The sequence below is a fragment of the Vulpes lagopus genome, chromosome 17, assembly GCF_018345385.1.
Source record: "Vulpes lagopus strain Blue_001 chromosome 17, ASM1834538v1, whole genome shotgun sequence".
NCBI classification, from domain to species: domain Eukaryota; kingdom Metazoa; phylum Chordata; class Mammalia; order Carnivora; family Canidae; genus Vulpes; species Vulpes lagopus.
This window is the reverse complement of record NC_054840.1, coordinates 36,602,000-36,623,105: the sequence shown is the minus strand read 5'-3', so window position 1 is coordinate 36,623,105 and position 21,106 is coordinate 36,602,000. Positions and strand designations below refer to the sequence as shown.

At 45.8% G+C, this 21,106-nt stretch overlaps 2 protein-coding genes across 3 annotated transcripts in view; both read right to left on the bottom strand.

The window, feature by feature from the left end:
• The window catches only part of ADCY2 (adenylate cyclase 2), a 387,405-nt gene extending 370,628 nt beyond the window's left edge, over window positions 1–16,777 (bottom strand). For both annotated transcript variants that reach the window (XR_005984284.1, XM_041731928.1), the window contains exon 1: window positions 16,517–16,777. Coding sequence is in view for 1 of the 2 variants with exons in the window: in XM_041731928.1 (XP_041587862.1) it covers window positions 16,517–16,726 (210 nt within the window). In the remaining variant the exon portion in view is untranslated. The remainder of the gene's footprint in view (window positions 1–16,516) is intronic.
• Window positions 16,778–17,386: 609 nt separating this feature from the next.
• On the bottom strand, window positions 17,387–20,166 carry LOC121477402 (basic salivary proline-rich protein 2-like). Its single transcript, XM_041731656.1, has 2 exons — window positions 20,072–20,166; window positions 17,387–18,482 (listed from the first exon to the last, which is right to left on the bottom strand). The coding sequence occupies exons 1-2, from the start codon at window positions 20,164–20,166 to the stop codon at window positions 17,387–17,389; spliced, it is 1,191 nt and encodes a 396-aa protein (XP_041587590.1).
• Between the last annotated feature and the right edge of the window lie 940 nt (window positions 20,167–21,106).

The window sequence follows — 21,106 nt, the reverse complement described above, 5'->3', positions numbered from 1 at the left end:
AAATATGTGTACCTGCTTAAAAGAGGTATCATCCACTACTTGCAACTAAGTGAATTACATGCACATAAAAATACAGCCTAAGGTCTTGATCATATTTACTGATTCTCAGCTCCTATCACACAGGCCAGCATTCTTACTCATATTTTAAGACTATGGATAAAAACATGAAATAAGCGTGTTTTACGTGGAAAATTGTTCACATGAGGCAAACTTTAAAAAACTCTCCTTCCTCCAACTAGACTCCAAATACAAAGTATTCCTGAAGGATTACTAATTTCTACAAGCAGTAGACAAGGTCTCCAACTCACTTCCCCTACCCACCCCCATAAAAAACAAAACCAAAATAAAAAACACAGAAACAGAAAATATGAGTGCTGACCCCTCAGCAGGGGGGGTATGTAGATAGAAAGTCTAGACCACAAGAGCCAGGTCAACTGGAAGGACTATGAACCAGCCTTGCCCTGTATACAGCAGGTGCCAAGGCTGAGGACCTCAGCAGTATGTAGATCCACAGGGCAGCAAGTGGGGACAAAGGGAGCCAGAGTAATCCTCAACTGGGGTACATTCCAGCTTGGAAAGAGAAGTTAATTATTCTTAGGCAAAAGCTTTCCACTTAGAACTGCAGTATTCAGCCAACGTATTAAAACAAAAATCGCCAAAAATGAGCAATCACTAAGAACAAGGATCTACAGAAATAACAATTGTTTTAGATTCTCAAGGACTGCAGACATTGAAAATGACAGCTAGAGAACACAGAATAGCTGTATATGACATGTTCAAAGGAATAAAGGATGAACGTTTGAAGATGATCATACAACAGATCAATCAGGTACAAACACAGAAAATGGAACTTGTAAAACTGACCAATATAATCACATAAATAAAAGCTCAAGCATTGAAACAGAAAAAATAAATATAGAAACAAAGACAGAAAAAGGCAATAGTTAGAAAATCAGTGAACTAAAAGATAAACCAAAGCATTTATGTACAATGCAACAAAAGAAATAAATATTCCCTAATAATATGTAAAAGATAAAAATTATTATAAAGCCTAAGATACAGAAAATAGAATAAGATGAATAAGAAGGTATTAACATGTCTGATTGGAGTTCCCAAGTTACAAACTGAAGAGGCTTTAGGACATAATATATCTAAAGACAGATCAGTTGGAGATTTCTGGTACTAATGAATAACCATAAATCTACAACTCTAGCCAGTTAGGCAAAAAGAAATACAAGCATATACACATGATGGTAAAAATGCATAATATGAGAGATAAAGAGAAACTTCGAAAAGTGGTCAAAGAGAAAGGAAGGACCACCCACAAAGAACAACAGTTTGCATAAAAGCAGAAATTTCAGGCAGCCCAGGTGGCTCAGCGGTTTGGCGCTGCCTTCAGCCCGGGGCGTGATCCTGAAGACGCGGGATCGAGTCCCATGTCGGGCTCCCTGCATGGAGCCTTCTTCTCCCTCTGCCTGTGTCTCTGCCTCTCTCTCTCTCTCTCTCTCTGTCTCTCATAAATAAATAAATAAATAAATAAATAAATAAATAAATAAATAAAATCTTTAAAAAAAAAGAGCAGAAATTTCAACAGTAAGACAGTGAAGACGGATTATTTTTTTTTTTTATTTTATTTATAATAGTCACAGAGAGAGAGAGAGAGAGGCAGAGACACAGGCGGAGGGAGAAGCAGGCTCCATGCACCGGGAGCCCGATGTGGGATTCGATCCCGGGTCTCCAGGATCGCACCCTGGGCCAAAGGCAGGCGCCAAACCGCTGCGCCACCCAGGGATCCCATGAAGACGGATTATTAAGCAAAAAATAAAAGTCAACCTTCTATCGCCAAGAAAATAGGTGTGTTTTTTTGCAATAAGAGCAAAAACGCAAACATTTACAAATAGATTATTTTTAAACAGGAATTTACCATTGATAAATCTGATCTAAAAGAATTTCTAAGAAATTATATAATCCTAAAAAGACTGTATGATACAGAAGAAGGAAGTGAACAAATATAATGGTAAACATATTGGTACAACCAAACTCACACTGTCTATCTGAAACAATAATAATGGATGCCTAACTTCTAGGCTTAAAAAGACAGAAGTGAAATATGCATTAAGTAAAACATAAAAACTTTAAGGGTGAAGATAAATGATAAAACACTCAATTCCAAGGCAATTAAAACAATTTTAAACATCTATGAACTCAATAAAATAGCTTCAAAATATATAAAGCAAAAATATAGAGGCCTAAGGGGAGAAGTAAAGTAATCTCCCAAGAGTAGATTTCATCATCTCGAACCACCTATTGATTGAAAGGTCAAGGAAACAAAAGTAAAAACAATACAAAACAAAAAAGATGCAAAATATCGAATATCATAATTAACAAGCTTGATCTAATTGACAAATAAAGAATTCCACATCCAACCTTAGAGAGAACAATAATCTTCTCATGTGCACATGGAATATTTATAAAAACCATATACTAGGCAACCTGTAAAAAGTGTCAAAGAAGATGTATCATAGAGACCCATATTCTGTGGTTGCAATTTTAAATTAGAAGTTTAAACTAAAACATAAATTTAAAATAACCACATATTTATAACACCAAAAGCACAACTCTAAACTTTTGGATTGAAAAATAAATCATAATATCTATTTTAAAGGAATGATGAAAACAGTGCAAATCAACACTTGTGGTGTGCAGTAAAAAGTAGTCATTTCAAAACTTGAACTGAATTGTTCTACTGTCAATGCAGTTTTGTGGGAGTTACATTTCTCGGAACCCCCTTTCACCTAGGGCTATTGGTTAGAGTTAAACAGAAGAGGAGGAATCTGTGCCAGATTTGGGAGGTGGAAATGGAGCAAGTCCTCACCTAAAGTCTTCAAAGTGAGACAGAATTATGGGCAGTCACAGAAGTTCAGGCAAGGCTTCAGCTTGCCCTAGCTGCCCCGGCCTCGTACCCTGCTTCTCTGCCTGACTTCTGGCCACTGCTGAATAGTGGTCCAGCACCAAGGTAGTAGCTACCAGAAGTAACAGATTCCCTGAAACTTCTCCATTGAGTTCTTCCATCTTGGTCGCCTACGAAGTGACTAGCTAAGTTTGGCTTCACAGATTTCCGGGAAAGCGCCCACTTCTCCACCCAAACCAGTGCTTTATGAAGAATTCTCAGGGATTCTGTAGATAATTATTCTCCTTTTGAGAAACAGTTGCTGGGTTATTACCAATCCCAAAAGGGCCTGAACAGTGATCATGGACCATAACCAAGTCTCCGCACAATCTAATCTGCTCGTATTTATGGGACTGTTGTATGACCCACCAGACATGAAGCTGTATGTACACGGTGGCATCCCATCGGCAACTGGAGTAGACTCTGAAGACACAGGTAAGTTGCATGAGCAAATATCACAGGTACTCACAGGTGTTGGTCCTGCCACACCACCTACCCTACCTCTCTCAATCTGCATCTATGTCGTCATACAGAGCTCCCTATGACATGCTGCCTAAGGAAATAAAAATCTAGGTCTGGATTATGTCTGGTTCTGCAGAAGATATTAGGACCACCTAAAAGGAGACAATCGAAGCTGTGGAACTCTGAGCCCCTTGCACGTGTCATCCTCTGGAGGACCAGCCATCCATCTATGGCAGGTTGATCACAACTGATGAAAGGCACAGAGATTTGTTTTCACTTGAATTGAACCTACTTTGGATACCGGTTTGCTTTCCTGCTTCCGCCCAAAACACCATATATGGGCTTTCTCAATGCACTATCTACTCACAAGGTATTGGCTTCTGACAGAAGCATTCATTTTACAGCAAATGATGCATGACGATGAGCTTATGCTCTTGGAATTCACTGATCTAACCCTGTTCCTCATCACCCTAAAGCAGCTTCCTTCACTGAAGGAGAGAATGAGCTTCTAAAGACTCGGTGAGGGTGCTGGCCTATGCGCAACACTTGTAGGCTGGGAGATATCCCCTAGGACAAAACAGATGCTTGGAAACAGCCACCAAAGCAAGGCACTGACTCTGCCACCGCCAGGATCCACAGGTCTGAGAATCAAGGGATGGAAACAGGAATGGCTGCCATTCCCATTCCTATAAATATAGGCTGTTCCAGCTTAGAGAGGTTAGTTGCCAAAGGAGGACAGCCTCCACCAGGGAACTCAATAATGCTTCCATTAAACTGCAGACAGAGGCTGCTATCTGGCCACTCTAGGCTACTAACATCACTAAATCAGTGGCTAAAGAAGAGCTTTTAGTACAGTTGGGGTGACTGATGGACACTTGCAAGAAAAATCGGGTTGCTCATAGAGGATGCAGGCAGGTAAGAGTTTAACAGAATGCAGATGGTGGGGTGTCTCCTTTGCTCCCCTATCCTGTGATCAAAGTTCATGGAAACATCTAACAACAAATACTGTCTATTTGCAAAGTACCAGGTGAAGCAATGTTTATGTCACTGCACCTGCCAAGGAAATACGACCACACAGGATGGTTGCGCAGGGCAAAGGGAATGTGGAATGGGGAGGAGAAGGATGTTAGAACCACAGCTGCATCCCTGTGATCACCTGTAGAACTGAGGATGGCAGGAGCTATACACATTTCTTCCTTGGTTGGTATGAATGTATTTGCACGTGTGGGTATGTGCATGAGAAGTAATTATTTTGTTTCTTTTCCCTACGATATAACATGAGATATATTAATAGTGTATGAATAGCTTTTATATTCAAGTATCCAAGATAAAGGATTTTTAAAGGACACTGTTCCTTAGACCGATGAGAAATGAACTTCATTGAAGTGGATAAAATAACCCTTCATATCCTCTTTTAGGGAGATGGTTGGTGTGTTTTCAGTTGAATAAAGAGGAGCTGCATCATAATATGTAGAAGCACGACTCTGCTATCTTCTTTATCTAGAAGGAAAACACAGTTAACAGTGGTATACATGATACCTCGTAAACAAGCAGTACATGATGCTGGATTGTTCTGTCATCAAATTGATTAAAGCTACTTCCCAGAATCCCCTTCCCTGAATGCTCCCAGGTACAAGCTGGCCTAAGGGGGTACTTGCCTGAGGTTTGTGAGGTGGTAGCAAAGCAGTCCCCCCAGGAAGGGTAGCCTGCTGGTCATATATGGTTGGAGATCACGTGGAAGGCCCTGGTGGGCCCCAGTCTGCTCTGGCTCTCCAAAGCTCTGCACGCGGCCCAGACCCGGCCCCTCACCCGGTATCTGGCTGTGTACTCACAGAGGTGGTGCCACACAAAGGTAACTGCTCTCAGGAACTCCCCTGAGAGGCTCTCTCTGGCAGATGCGGGCTGCTCAGGACCTCAGCTCTCCCTGTACCACCAACTGGTTAGCAACTTCTCTGCTCATCCCCTAATGCTCCCTTCTGGCCCCAAGCTTCCCATTAAAACAAGCAGGTTGAAAACGGATGAACTTTGTTTCCCCCTTCAGAAATTACAAAGATAGGATGCCTTGGTGGTTGAGAGTCTGCCTTTAGCTCAGGGTGTGATCCTGGGGTCCTGGGATCGAGTCCCACATCCAGCTTCCCATAGGGAACCTGCTTCTCCCTCTGCCTGTGTCTCTGCCTGTCTGTGTCTCATGAATAAATAAAAAATATATTTTAAAAAATTGTAAAGACAAAACAAACACGCAAACAACAATAACAAAAGAAACCCAGAGAAAGTAGAAGGAAGGTGTGATGTTCAGAGACCTTCAGAAACATTCCCTATTTCTTCCTTCAGAGTTCCTCCTGGGAAGTGCTTTCTGACCTCCTTTGAAGTTAGAAGTAACCATGCTAAAAAAAAAAAAAAAAAAAAAAAAGTAACCATGCTTTGGCTAATGGAACATGAGCAGAACCCCAGGTCAGTCTCATCGCCAGAGCCATGTACGTGCCCATGTGAGGCCACAGAGCACTTCTCTTTCCATGGCACAATGATCACAAGAGCACTTGTCATGAGGAAGACATCCATGACCCCAGCTCTCGTCGTAAATCAGATGAGCAAAAGCTCCCTCCTGGCCAGGATGTGTGCACAAGAAATAAACCTCTGGGGTATAGGGCCAAATTTGGGGGTTTGTTAACCCCTCACAACCTATACCATCTTCACTGATAACAAAAATTGGTATATAAAATAGGGTGCTACCCTAACAAAACCTAACATAGACAGCACTGACCGTGGCCAGGTGGCAGAGAAGGAAGCACACTGTGATCAAAGGTGAAAAATGGCATTCAAGTTAGCAAAGGTCCACTGTTTGTTTTTCATTTATCTTGGAAGGCAAAGGACACCCTAAGAGAATTCTAAGTCTAGGTTCAGTGAACCATTTTCGTAAAGAGCTAGATCATAGGTATTTGAGGCTTTATTTTAGCCACATGGTCCTATGAGGTCACACCATTTAACTCTGCTGCTGTGCCTTAAACACAGCCATAGATCATGTGGAAATGATGGTCAGGCTATACTGAATAGAACTTTATAAAAAAAAAAAAAAAAAAAAAAAAAAAAAAACAGGCATTGAATCAGAGCTGGTCCCTGACCCGAATCTGAAGACCTCTACTCCAGAAGAGGTCACTCAACAAAACATTACAAGCATGGGTTCATTGCTGTTGGCTGCATGTGTTAACACAGTACAAGACAAACACAAGACCAGAAAATAACTAGTTGGTCATAAGGAGGAATAAGTGGAAGCAACACAGTCCAGAATGGTATGGATTTGTCAGATGGCAAGAGGGAAGTGATTCAACTTGTGTTCTAGAGTGAGAGGTGATTAAAACAGCCATGTGGGGAAAACCAAGCTCACTGCTGAAAAGTGGATGTATGAAGATGTCTCAGTGAAGTCCCATCTGGAGTATGGTGCCAGGAAATTCTTTCAAGTGGACAAAAGGCCGCATGGAAAAGAGGAACAGAAACTGTGTTACTCAAACAGGCTCAAGGCAGGCACAAGCTAAGAGAAACAGAGATAGGGGGAAGGGAGAGGAAGCAAGTGGGAGAGAAATGGGATGAGAAGCCTGAGAAACACAGCAAATCTAACAATTATGTCTTAAAAAGATCTATGATGACCACTGACACCTGGAGATGCCTGAAATTAAGCAGGAGGAAGCTGATTAAGTTTTGAGAGATTTGTGTTTCCAAAAACAATACCAGCCTGCAGCATGGCTGTTCTAGACTTCAAGGAAATGCTGCATTCTCTGTCCATGACAGCCAATGGGCTGAGACAACTGCTCAGTCCTCAGGTGGGAAAGACTCTCCAACAGTTAGCCCAGATGTGTTCAAGAAGGTGATCAACAAGGAAGAGCACCCCCCAGGGGAGGTTCAGAGGGCCGAGAAAACAGCAGACAAAGGGTTCATTTTCAGGACAAGGGTCTGGGTCTAATGAAGAATCAATCGGTTGTCAGACCCAGGACCAGGGACCATGGAACTGCCTGCCTGGAGATTTAGCATTGCTTGTGTCGTCCTTCCCCTGAAGATTAACAAGGATAAAGGACAGTTCTTTGAAAAGTTAAAGCAAAGCAGACATGTGATGAAATTAAGAAAGGTAAAAAAGAAAGTAATCATGTTATAAATAAAAAGACAGAGTATATGCAAATGAGAACAGTATTATCAATGCATACGATTAAATTTGACAATTTGGATGAAAAGCAAAAATTCCTAGAACTATCTTATTGAAACTGACTCAAGAAATAAAATTAGAAATATGAAACAATTCTTTTCAAATCAAAGATACTGAAATGGAAGTTTTTAAATCTCCCTACAAGGAAAAAGCAACAGCCCCAGTGGTTCTCCAGGCAAATTCTATCAACCAACATACAGAAAACTCTTAAACTCTTATAGAAAACTGAAAAAGAAGACATGCTTCCTGACTTATTTTATAAGACTAGCAAAACTTTAAAAGAAAACAACAGTTTGTAAAGGAATATTCCAAACTCACTTCACCAAAAGTATATTTGCAAAACCCTTAATCAAAATGTTAGCACATCACACCCAACATTTTGTAAGAGATACCATGAAAATGGAGTTTGCCTCAGGAATATAAAAATTGTTAAATGTTAGAAAATCTGTAATTACTACTCATTACATTGACAGATTAAAAAACAACTTAAAGAGCATATATGATCACTTCAATTTGGTAAAATTCAAAACCCAATCACATTTAAACTTTTTGTGTAAAGTGTAACAAAAGGAAATTGCAAAGGGTAACTACAAAAATCAGCATTATCCTAAATAAACAAAAAAGAACTCTCTTTAGAATTAGGAAAAAAGCAAGGGTACCCACAATCACCAATTCTGCCAATATAATATTAGAGTTCTTAGCACAATAATATAGGAAATAGAAATGTAAGGCCTTCATACTAGGAAAGAGAAAATAAAACTCTCATTATTTCAAGTGATATGTTACCTGGGTAGAAAACCTGAAAGAATCTACATTTATAAGTTATAAAAAGGGCAAGAATGCAAGTTATAGAATAACACATATAAACTGTAAAACTTCACTAAAGCACACAGATGAATGGGAAGATGCTCCATTGCTCATGGACAGAAAAATTTAGTATCATATCAATTCTTTTTTTTTTTTAAGATTTTATTTATTTATTCATGAGAGACACACAGAGAGACAGAGAGTCAGAGACACAGACGAGGGAGAAGCAGGTTCTATGCAGGGAGCCTGATGCGGGACTCGATCCAGGAATCCAGGGATCATGCCCTGAGCCAAAGGCGGGTGTCCCCATAATATATCAATTCTAATCAGTGAATCAATAGTGTCAATATGACACTAACAAAATCCCAGTTGAGTTTTCCATATGGAGGTTGACATAATGTGACTACAAAGTTCATAGAGAAGAAAAAAAGGTCAAGAGTAACCAAGAAATCTTTAAAGGAGTTGTATGTTACTTGTCCTGCTTAATCTAAATACTTAGAAAGCTTTAGTAATTATAGTGTGTATGTGTGTGTACCTGCAGTACTACAGGATAAAAATTAAAAAAAAAAAACATAACAGAATAGAGACTCATAACAAAACACTCACATACGGAATTTTGACATTTGAGATATGGGGAAAGAAACAGCTAAAAGTGATTATCAAAAGTTCATTCACCTCAAGGAAAAAGATATAAATGATCCTCATCACTACCTCATACCATATACATACGATTATATATGTATATATACACACACACACATATATATGTATATGATAAAATGAACACAAAGAAAAGCAACAAAATAATGACAAAAAGCGTAATATGAAGCTTACTTCAGAGGGCAGGCAGGGGAATGGGATGGGAGCAGCATATAGACTAAAATATGTTATAGGATATACCCTAGTTTGCACTGGGTTCATGAGTGTTTATTTTATTTAATTTTTTAAAGATTTTTTATGTATTTATTCATTGGAGACACAGAGAAAGAGGCAGAGACACAGGCAGAGGGAGAAGCAGGCTCCCTGGCTGGTCGTAGCTGTAATGTCCCAACACCATCAAGTCCGAGGGGCAGTAAAGGACATTAATGGCATGGGCAGAAGGTCCAATTCAAGACTTTGCAGTCAAGGCCCCATTCCAAAAGTTTGAATCCACCATCTTCTCCACCAGGAACCTCCTGTAAGTGGTGACCATAGAGATCTGGTCTATTCATAGGATTCTCTCAGGCAATAACCATCTTGAGAAACCTTCTCAGGAATTTCAGTGCTCTAAAAAGAAGCTACTGTACTTTCCTGCCTGTAGGTTTGAAATACAACAAATTTTTCATCCAATATATTTTAATTGTGTTGATAATTGGAAATCCCCATTTCTAGCAACAAGTTTTTTAAAAGTGATTTGATTCGACTCCAAGATACAATTCGCCTTAGGTAACCCTAATAGCCTCACCCAGGTCTATATTCTTATTCTGTCTTGGCACCATCATTCTAGAAACCTGGGCAAAGTCAGAAAACTAGTTGGCAAAGTTACTCCCAGTGGTTTCTCAGGTGATGGTTCTCAATACCGCTTAAGTCACTCTCACCCGAGTATGGCATCTGGGGTCAGAAGTGTAAGCCCCGGTAAAAAAGAAGGAACAAAAAAAAAAATCATTTACATTCCCAGTGATGGCTGGACTCGTTAAGTTTTCTTCAGAATTTCTTTTTCCCTTTCTTGTGATTTTTTTTAATCGTATCCTTATACAAACAGGGCACAGACGCAACATTAGCCATGCCTCAATTTGGTCAAATGGACGAAATACATGAACTTTCCCCCCCCCCCCAACAATCCTTTTTTCTCCTCCCAAATGCACCTGTGGTCAAAAGCCAGCGTTTCCAGGAGTGTGTCATTTTCCTGGTTTGAAACCAAGAAATCACAACCTAAGTATCTAATTCCTCTTGGTAATTTTATATACCATTATATATACCATTACCCAAAGCTAACAAAATTGTGAAAAAGGGGCGTCAGTCAATATGTCATTTGGCATGAACTGTCATGCTAGAAAATAAAAAAGTATGTCGAAACGTGACTTTTAATTAAACAATCTATACCTCTCCACCGATGTTTAATAAACCAAAGTTTATACACAACGTTTATCACATGAATAGAAACACATCCCCGGCTCTTCCGTGCCCAGATTAAAAAATCCTAGCACTCATGTAGTTTTCAGCCAGAAAATACATCTACAGGAGACCTTGGCAAGGAGAACCCTCTGCGGTACAAACAGACTAGAAACAGTGACCTACACTTCTTCGGGGTGCAATGTGGGCCCGACACTGTGCTACACATTCAGACGATCTAACCTTTTAACGCCCAGTGAGCTCCCGGAGCCTGGCTGTGCTCGTGTTATTTCACAGATGACGCATCTGAGGCTACGGCAGATAAATTCATTTGTCAGGGACACACACTAAGTGCTAAAACAGACCCCCGTCCAGGCCTATCAGCAAAGTTTTGTGCCGTTAACCAGTAGGCTATGTGATGGAAGTGCCAGCTGCGAAGGACACCGGACCTACACCCATAAATTATACATTCGTTCATGTGGCTCCCGCTGTACGGCCTAGGGCCAGGTTAAATAAGGGGAGCTCTGGGTTTCTCCCCTGAAAGAACTAATGATTAGGTGAGGAGACAACAGAAGCTCACAAAACCATTCTGGACGTCAGATGACAGTGATGCTGTGGTGAAATGACTTCGAATGGTTTAGTTGCTGCGCAGGCCTCAGAGGCAGAAACCGACACGGACAGAGTGTGCCGCAGAGGCCAGACCGCTGAAGCTCAAGGAGCAGAAGCTGAATGAGCAGCTCAGGGGGGAAGGAACAGGAGCTGGAGACGCAGGTGCTCTCGGCCCCTAGGGTCCAGGCTCACAGGTTATCCTAGGGGGGGGAACAGGAGTTTAAGGATGACATCAGGCCATCAGAGATGAGCCGCTTCAGGGTGGAGCACCACCCTGGGGGGTGCCAATCCCAGCGCTGGCCCCAGGACACCCTCAGGAAATAGCAGTGAAGGAGAATGCGTGAAGTCCAATGAATGGTGCTGCTGCCCATATCAAGTCATGGAAAGGACTAGCTAGCGGACGAGCAGATTATTCAGACACCCAGGGCAGACTTTACCACTCGGCATTAGCGATCAAACATATCAACGTGATTAATACCCCCATAAAACATCCTTAACACAGTAATATATCAGCTCCAACAGTAGTATTACCTCTTAAATAGAATGATTTAAAAATATCAGTAAGAACCAGGAAATTTCACATATAGTTCAATCAGAATAATTTCACATGCCACAGTGTTTATGGCAGTGACTTCTGAGACAACAGCCACAAATGGATCCTCTGCTTAATGGGGAAGACACCGGGAATACTGAGCGTAATGAAAATAAATGACGTCCACCTCCCCTGAGCTCATCGTCAGGAAGCAGCTCTACCAAGATTTGTTTTAACATTAAAAGAGAAAAGAACTGATGTGTAACTCCATTACACAGAATAAAGGTTGAGGACGTTGACATCAGTGTGAAATTTCAACAGGAAAACGGCTACTGTGCCAGAACCGGAGCTGGGAATTCTAGATCTGCAGGGATCTCCAGGAAAGTTTCCCAGGAAAAGCCAAATGGCCTGCATCTGGCCCCAGCTCTGCACCTAGGTGACCTTGAAGAAATGAGCTCACCTCTTTGAATCTCAGTGTCCTCATCTGGAATGAATGCCCTTCCAGTTCTTATGTATGTGACATATTCCTTCACAGCAACAATAAAAATGCAACCACAGAAGGCCGGCTAGTGACAATAGCTCCTGGGGGCATATTCTGTGACAGGCATTACTCTAATTACCTCACATGTACTAACTGGGAACATCGTTGCCTTAGAAGGCAGGTACCATTCTATTTTACGAACAAGGAAACTGAGGCATAGAAAGGTTAAACAATTTGCCGAAGATCACAGAGATGGAAAGGGACGAGGCCAAAGGGTTAATGGAGGCAGACGCTCTTGACTATTACCCCCTCTGCCTTTTTAAAGGGAGAAGACTAGGTACTCTGCAAATATTCAACTATGCACTTTAATACACCAAGGATGCTTCTAAAGCTTCTTATTAGCCCTTGAAATCGCAACCACCTTTCCTGCAGAAAATTACAGTTTTTTCCTTATCTTTTGTTTATACCACAGTTAAATTATCACTAAAATGACTTGTGAATTACTGGTTGCAGTTACAAACACCTGCCAAGTAAGATTTTCTTGCATGCATAGAAATTCACAGGGAAGTGTATCTATAGTTACCTCTACTCCAATTCCTAAGAACACGCACTATTCCCATGCACCCCCAGAATTATGAGACTAGAGGAAGTATGAACACAATTTCCTGCTCCTCAGAGGAGATGCCAGACATATTTAGCCGCCTTCTCCAGCCTTCCACCCACCAAGAAAAGAGTGAAGGACTGAGTTTCTCCTCATTGACATCCTTCCACCCACTGGGGGCGCTGAAATGTTGTCTGGAATAATAAAGCCAATTTCCCTGTACAGTGATGGAGCTTGTTCTGGAAGAATTAAAATTCTTTCTCCAGGTATAGCTAAAAGAAATATTGATATACCTACCCTATAAAAAAAATGCCCAATGCTGGAAAACTATTTTGGAATGACAAGTACTTATGGTGATTGTTTGGAAAGTCCTAGCTCACCAAATCATGTAAAAGCAAGAAAGTAGATCATATCCTCAGTCAAAATCCTGCACGTTATATATTTAATAAAAGTATGTACGCTTATATGGATTTCAATATCATACTCAGACAGAAATCAATTTTGTTGCAGTATCTGACTATTTAAAATTTATGGGAATAAAAGTTTTCCATTCCAGTTGAAATATTAACTATTTCTAATCATAACTTTTAGCTAAAACAAATCTGGTTGCAGCCAGCTGGTATTTTGACAAACTGAAAAATGTATGTCAACTTTCCTAACAATGGCAGCCCAATTTTGAGAAAAGCATGCTGATTTTGGACATAATAAATTAGAGGATTTAATTCTGATAGACGGTTTCTGTGCATTTAGTAATGGGAACCAGTCCTGAAATATGAAGTGACGTCATAAGACTTAGAACTTAAAGTCTTGTCTCTTCAGTTCCAAGTTTTCTGATCCCAGGTGTCAAGTCCATCTTGCCCATCATGCCCTATACTATATATTTTATATATAATTAAAATGTCCGTGAAAAGCAACCGAAAATAGTTTTCATATTATTAAAATGTTAAAATTCAAGATATCCTATCACATGTCCTATTTATTTCACGTCTAGATAATTCCTCACAAATATGGGGTTAAAGCTATTTAATAGCTTTTATTTAAAAAAAAAATAAATAAAAATAAAAAAAACAACAACCCTATTTAACAGCTTATTATGTAGAAAATAATTAAGCGAGATGGTGAAGTTTCAATTCAGAATTTATTTTCACAGTATAATAAATAGACCTCAAGAACTACTTTAACTTCAAGATCAACTGATGCAGATTCATGGACTGATCCTTGGCAGAAATTAAGTGAAATCAGTGTGTGAGTAAGGTCAATTAGGGAAATACCAAGTCAAGACAAAACTGTTTTATTTTTAACAATTCTATCAAATCACTTCAAACAAAGGCAATTACATAAAGCAAAACATCACTGCGTACATGGATGATGCCAAGATCATTTTGTGATCCAAGCGTCCTAGGAGAGGATGGATGTGTGTTAAGAAGATTGCCAGACTTTCTCTACTACGAGAACTGATGGAAGTCTAATAGAAACCAAAATCAGGCATATTCATGGGAAAGAAGAAATCTGTCCAAGATTTCAGGCAGCAAAAATAGATCTGCAGAGCTCCTGAATTACATCAGAGCCCAGCTATTCTTGTAAAGCGCTCGAAGGTGGAACCCTGGCCTGGCCCCAAGTGACTATTTCCATCTTCCAGAGGTAGACCTCCTGGAAGCCAAGCTCTGGTCACTCTGAGAAATGAACTCACCCCACTCGATGTGAACGCCATCCCCATTTTTCAATGTTCCATCTTTGACTGTATGAAGAGAGTATTTTTTGGAAAGTGGAACTGCTGCGTATGGTATTACTAAAAGCAAAATAGAAATGCGCTGTCCAGAGCTCAGAACCGTCCCAGTCCTTCATAATGCCCAGGATCTGAGGATGTTGCCCAGTGCTTCCAGATGTTTCCCAATGGTCCTGCAGCCTCAGTCCCCAGCTGAAGGGAGCCTATCCACCAGCCCCAGTCACACTCCCTGATTCTGGAACATTGAACACCTCAAAAGATTTACACGGTAGTCAGTCCATGAACCAGGTACAGCAAAGCATAGTCAGTGCATTCTGTTGCCTCTGGACATCATCCTGGGCTACAGCCATGCCACGGGAGGTGCTTACTCTGTGCTTAAAACAATTTAGCTGAATGCCAGGAAAGTGTGGAAATGGTTGATTTCTCAGGGAAAAGTAAAGATGCCTGGATAAATTTTTTAAAAGATACCACTCAGCACTTGCACTATGTGAAGGGGAACGTAAAGGAACTGCGTAAAGACAAATCCAGAGCTTGAAACAATCCAGAGAAGGGTGCCTTCGGCTGGACCACACAGAATCTGAGACAGATCTATTCAAGAACATTGATTTCCCTAAGGTTTAAGAAGTTAAGAGATCTGTATCACAGAAAAGGTGGTGTGTGTAGGGGCGACATGAACTTCACCCTTGTCTTTAAATATATTAATGGTGCTATAAATAGGCCATCACCTGCTCCTCCTTTTCCATTTGGAAGAGAACAAGCCAGAGGGTTTGAATTACACATTCAACAGAATCACAAGCAGCGATGTCCTAGCAAGAACAGATTTCCAGAGGAAAACTGACATGTTTTCTTCTCTGCAAGTCCAGGAATGAGGAGGAGCTGCTCTCAGAGACCCTGCCACCAGTCAGAAAAGTGGTGGAGAGAGATAAAGATGCCATTCCTGAGGGCATTCAAGGCTGATCACCAGGGTGTGAGGACTCCCCTGAGCTCACACCCAGAAGAGGTGCTCTCTGCTTTAGATTTTAGGGTAAAAGAACCAGTTTGTGAACCGTGGCATCATCATCTCCTACATTTTTTTTTTTTTTATTCTCACCGAATTCCATCAGAAGACAGCACTTCTTGAGTAGTGTGGAGAAAAAGGAAACTTTACTTTTTAAAGAACTCTGTGATGATAACAAGTTTTCCCATGCATATTAATTGCGCACCATCTGGCTCAGGATATCAGAAACAAACTGCCAAACACGAAGGACAGCTATTCTGCACACTGGTGAAATTTAAGCAAACATCCACTTCCCTGCTCAGTGGACACGAATACGGGTGCATAGTCATATTCTAAGCTACACATACATGTGTATATATGTACACACTCCATTCAGCAGCGACATCCCCAGATCAACCGCTGACCAAAAATATCTCCCTGGATAATCGATGCCTGGCACAATCTGCACATACATAATCACAGGCAGAGCAAAAGTTTGAACCACACAACCAGAATGATCGGTAACAGGAAGTTTACCGCCATCTACAGATTTTCTCTCCCCGCTCAGGGAGCGAGCCAAGGATTCCTGCCTGAAAAATAAAAATTGGCAAAGCTGGCATCAGCTGCTGAGTTGCATTTGCTCCCGGGGACGGGAGCCACGTTAATAACCTGCACCAAACAGCAAACGCGATTAAGCCCCTGCCCAGAAGCCGCAGACTCACAACAGGCCGACCCCGTCTCCCCGTCCGGCACTGGATACACACATCGCCCGGCAAGGACACAGGACGGGCTCTCCGTCGCCCACTTCCCCGCCACCGCCCACTGTCCTGGGCAGGCCGAGTGCACGCGGGCTCGGGCGAGCAGCGGCCCCGGGAGGCCGCGGGCGGGGGTCGCGCCGGGGCAGAGGCCGCGGGCGGGGGCGGCCGCAGGGTGCGCGGAGCCCGGGGCGCACGCGTCCCGTCCGGCCACCGGGGCGCACCCCGGCAACTTTATCTCGGCCAGAGCCTTCGGGAAACTTTTCCGTCGCCCGCAGCCCGGGCGAGCCGGAGGGGCCGCGAGCTGCGCCGGTCCCGCGGGGAGGCCACTCACCAGCCGGAGCGCGAAGAAGACGGCGAGCAGGGCGAGGCAGGCGCCCATGACGATGAGCAGCAGGAACACGATGAGCGGGTGCTGCTGGCTCATGCAGTAGTAGGACTCGTACAGCCAGTCCCGGGACCGCTGCAGCCCGCCGCCGCCGCCCGCCGCCGCCTCGGCGCGGTCCCGCAGGTAGCGGCGGCGCCGCATCGCCTCCCGCCACATCGGGCCGGCTCGCGGGGCGCCCTCCGAGCGCGCCCGGCCGGGGCTGCGCCGCCCGCGTCCCACCCCCGCGCCGCCTCGGCCCGCGCGGCTGCCGCGCTCCGAGCTGCGCGCAGGGGCCTCCGGCGCGGGCGGAGCTCGGCGCCCCGGGCTGGGCGGCGGCCTCAGGGGCAGCTCCCGGCGCCGCCGCTGCCGCCGCCGCCGCCGCCGCCGCCGCCGCCGCGCGGGAGGGGGCGGGTGCGACCGGGGCCCTCGGCCCGCCTCCCCGCCCCGCGCCGCGCGCCGCCGGGCCTCCGCCCACCCCGCCCCCCGACGGCCGGGCCACGCGCAGGGGCGGCCGGGGGGGCCGCGAGGGAGGGGCGCGCCCGGCGGGGACCAGCCCTCCTCCGCCCCTCCCCCGCTGCCCGCCGCCCGCCCCCTCCCCCGCACGCGTCCCACCTGGCTCCGGGGCTGCGGGGGCTGCGGGGGCGCTAACCCGCGCCCCACCGGCTCCGAGCGCGGCGGAGGGGCCCTCTGGTGCACTAGCTCGGCGCGCGGCGGGGGCGATCCCACCCCGGAGGGCCCCGCACCCCGGAGGGCCCCCACCCCGGAGGGCCCCGCACCCCGGAGGGCTCCCTACCCGGAGGGCCCCCACCCCGGAGGGCCCCCACCCCGGAGGGCTCCCTACCCGGGGGACCCCAGGAACTCCCTCCGGTTCCCGCTCTGGGAGCGCCGGGAGGGCGCCCTCCTCCCCTCCCCCTCGGCGAGTAGGGCTGTGCCCCCTCCCGCTCTCGGCGCGGCGAGGCTGGGGCGCCCACGGTCCCCCCGCTCCCCCTGAGGGCAGGGGCCTTCCCGGGGCGGGGGGCGCGAAGAGGTGCCGGGCGCCAGGCGTCCCCATAGTGCAGAACTGCCCCAAATGCGCCCATGGAGGAGCGAGGCGGGTGTGATGGGGCGCCGCCCCCCGCCACGTCCTGGGGTAGGCCAGCTTGTCCCGCGTGGGGGTGCCCGATGGGCCCAGGTGCTCCTCATCGGAGGGCCAGGGGGCGCCCTGCGGCCCGCGGGGTCCGGGCCGAGCCCCTCCGCCCGGCGGGTGGCAGCGAGGGCGCGCCCGGGTGGCTGCGCGCGGCGCGGGCGGGGTCGCGGGGGATCGCCCGCTCCTTGGGGAGGCGCCGCAGACCGCGCTGGAGCCGCGCGGGGGCGGGGGCGGGGGCGGGGGCGGACGCGCGGGGACAGCGTCCCCTCCCCACGCGCCCGGGACTCGCGACCTCGGGCCCTCGCTCTGAGCCGCAGAGGAGCTCCTCGGCGCTCCCCAAAGGAGCCACCCTTCTGGGGGTTCCCTCCCCCTCCAGCCTTGTCCCGCGCCGAGACCCTCAAATCCCACCCCACCCCCCACGCCCCAAAGCCTAGGGAGACCGAGGCCCGGCGACCTCCCGCCAGCAGCCCGGGGCCGGTTCCCGCGGACCACACCTGGCACCGCCCGACCTCGGAGACCTTCCCCCCCGTCTCCTGGTCCTCGCAGGCTGTCCTGTCCCCGTCGCCAGCAGGGCCGTGCGAGCTGCGACCAGAGACACGCTGGCAAGAGGGGACGCGGCCTTCCAGGGAAGGGGGCTGTTCGCAGCGGCCGAAGTCGGCTCGGCCCCGGGGTTGGCCGCGAAAGGCTCCCCGTGCTGGGCGGGGCGGAGAAGGGAGCCTGGGCTGCGGCACGTCCCGAAGCTCCTGGGCCTGGGGTCCTGCCCCACCGGCCTTCAGCTGCTCCCACACCTTCCCCCCTGCCTGAGATCTGGAGAGCGGGACACGCGGAAGGGACCGGGACCGTAGATGGAGAAGGTCCCCCTGGAGTGTCTCCTGGTCCTCACAGGGCTGACACGTTCGGGTCCCGGGGGGGAGAACGAAACTCTATTGCGTGTCGGGTTAGTTGTCTACAGCCTGCACCTTGCCGTGTCTACCTCCCCCTCTAAAGCCGCCCCGGGTGTAGACTGCCACCCGGGTAATGCCAATTTCAGCCTTTGGGGCTAGTCCGAACGCACTCGGTGTGCTGCTTCTTTCTTTGGGACGGGGAATTTTAGGTTTGTGGTGGTCCTGAGGGCAAGCTGCAGTGACTGCCTTGATGAAGTGGACTTAGAAATGGCCAGACCCTGATCTCTCCTAAGGACAGGGCGGCAGGTTAGACAGTTTCTGTTGTGGGATCCTCTTTTCCTCCCCCTGTGCCCAAGGTCTTTCTGAGTTGGGCACTGTTGTGCATTTCCAGTCTTTTGCTGTTGCAGCAACATACCAATTATTCATCTCCTCTCCAATTCTTGCTGCTTCTTCACCCCTTGTATTGATAAACATCTTCCTTCACCCACTCAAAAAAGAAGAAAAAGTAAATAATCTGTCATTTGGATTTATGGGCAAAAAAGAACTGAGAGACTGAGAGAGAAAAGTAAATGTTTAATTATTTTCTTTTTCTTTCTAGCGTGGGAGTTGGGTATTTTTAACTACCAGTGTGTCTATTCCATGTATATATTCTCCATATGGTAAAGGGGGTTGGTATAAGACTTTGAGGGGATTTTGATAAATCCAATGGTAAAATGTAATCAGACTGCAGTGGAGGTAATTTTGCACTTTGACCCTTCTGACATTTTTTTCATTGTATATTTTTTCATTAGTTTATTCAAGAAATATTTATTTTTGTGCCTACCATGCGCCAGATGTCAAGAGAATTAAATTAAAAAAGGAAAAAAAGAGGGGGCCTTCCTGGGACCATTCTAGGAATTTCCAATGTACTTTGAACAGTAGGGCTACAAAATACAAAACATGAGTAAAAATCAACATTCATCCCCAACTCCTCCATTGGATTTAAATTTTATCACCATAAACAAAGGTCATGGAAGGAAATGAATATGAAAATCAAGGCTATGTCTGGCTTCCCTGAGGTTTGCTTTGTTTTGTTTTAGTTTCAGTGCTTATTTTTACAAGGACCTCAGTCATTGCTTTATGTTGAAGACAAAATAAAATGTGAACCAGTAGGATTAGTATAGCTCTTCTCTAGGTGTTTTAGCATCTACTGCACCAAGTACATCTTTTTAAAAGTTGGCAACAGTTCGTATTTCGAAGGAAAAGAAGAAAACAAAGTAATAATAATCCAGGGATGACATGGGATGAAAACCTTTAGCACAAAGCACAACCTTTAGCACAAGGCCAGGAGCGCGCAGTATAGACTCTGGCCCTAAAGGGACCCCGGGGCGGCGGCCGGGTTGTTTCCCATCTTTGGACAGCAGGGCTGCTAGTAGCTAGGGGTAGGGTTATGGGGGAGGGGGGGGTGAAGGGTCCTCCCATAATTTTAATCTATGTCAATTTATTTGTGACAAAATGCCCAAGGAAACTAACCGTGGAAGCTCCACCTGGGCCGGAGAAGTGAGAAAAAGGAAACCTTTGGGAAGGAGAATTCGCCTGTTGGGGAACGCTAGAGGGCAGCGCTCCATCCTCGGAGCCCAGCAGGCAGGGCAGGCGTCGGGGCGTGTGACTCCTGCAGTCGCAGGGGGGCCCCCACACTTGGTTTAAGGTTCCGCTGTCACCATCCTGAAATTCTTGATGATTTTTGAAGGTGGGGTCACGCCTTTCCATTTTGCCCGGGGCTCCTGCAAATCCGAGAGGCGAGGAGTGCTCTGCGGGCTGGCGGCACTAAGCAGTGCCCGGTCCCTGCCTGCGTGCAGAGCCGGTGTGTGCGGCTCCGCCGCCTGGGGACTGCGGGCCACCGGTCCCCACCTCGGCTGATCGTCTTTCACACACACACACTGACACACCTGACTCATTAGAAATGTAGCAAATCATCAGGCTGCATGACAGGCTTATTGAATCAATGGCTTTTGCTTTAAAAATAACCCGTCTTCTAGTCCCTATTCCAAATCCAGTTAGATTAGCTCAGTCAATAAGGACACTGTCGTCCTCCTCCCAATGTCACAGGGCTCTGATTCAATAAAGGCAGGCAAGCAAACTGTGCCAAGGACAGAAACAGACATGTGCCAACCCCGAGCATATTGTAGAGCTGAGTACAGAGTATTTCCCTGTGTATTCGTTCCTCTCTGGCAAATACATCACCAAAATTTATATAATAAAGTATGAACAGTATGTCAACAGACTCATTATCACCGTGAAATATGTTTTGTGTACCCAGATAATACTTACATTTTTATTGAACCAGAGTCTGTGTATGCAGAAACCGCACAACCAAAGCCAGCTTATGGCTTCTGGAAGTCTCATTAACTCCTCCAGCTCACTAAGGAACTTTTCTGTGGTTCAGTTTTTAGAGCATCAGGAAAGTTGCTGAATGTGACATTAATATATTCATTTTCATTTCCCATCTAGTGAGCCATGATTTCTACATGTCTTTGAAAGATCCTGCTTCCTTGGCTTATTCGATGC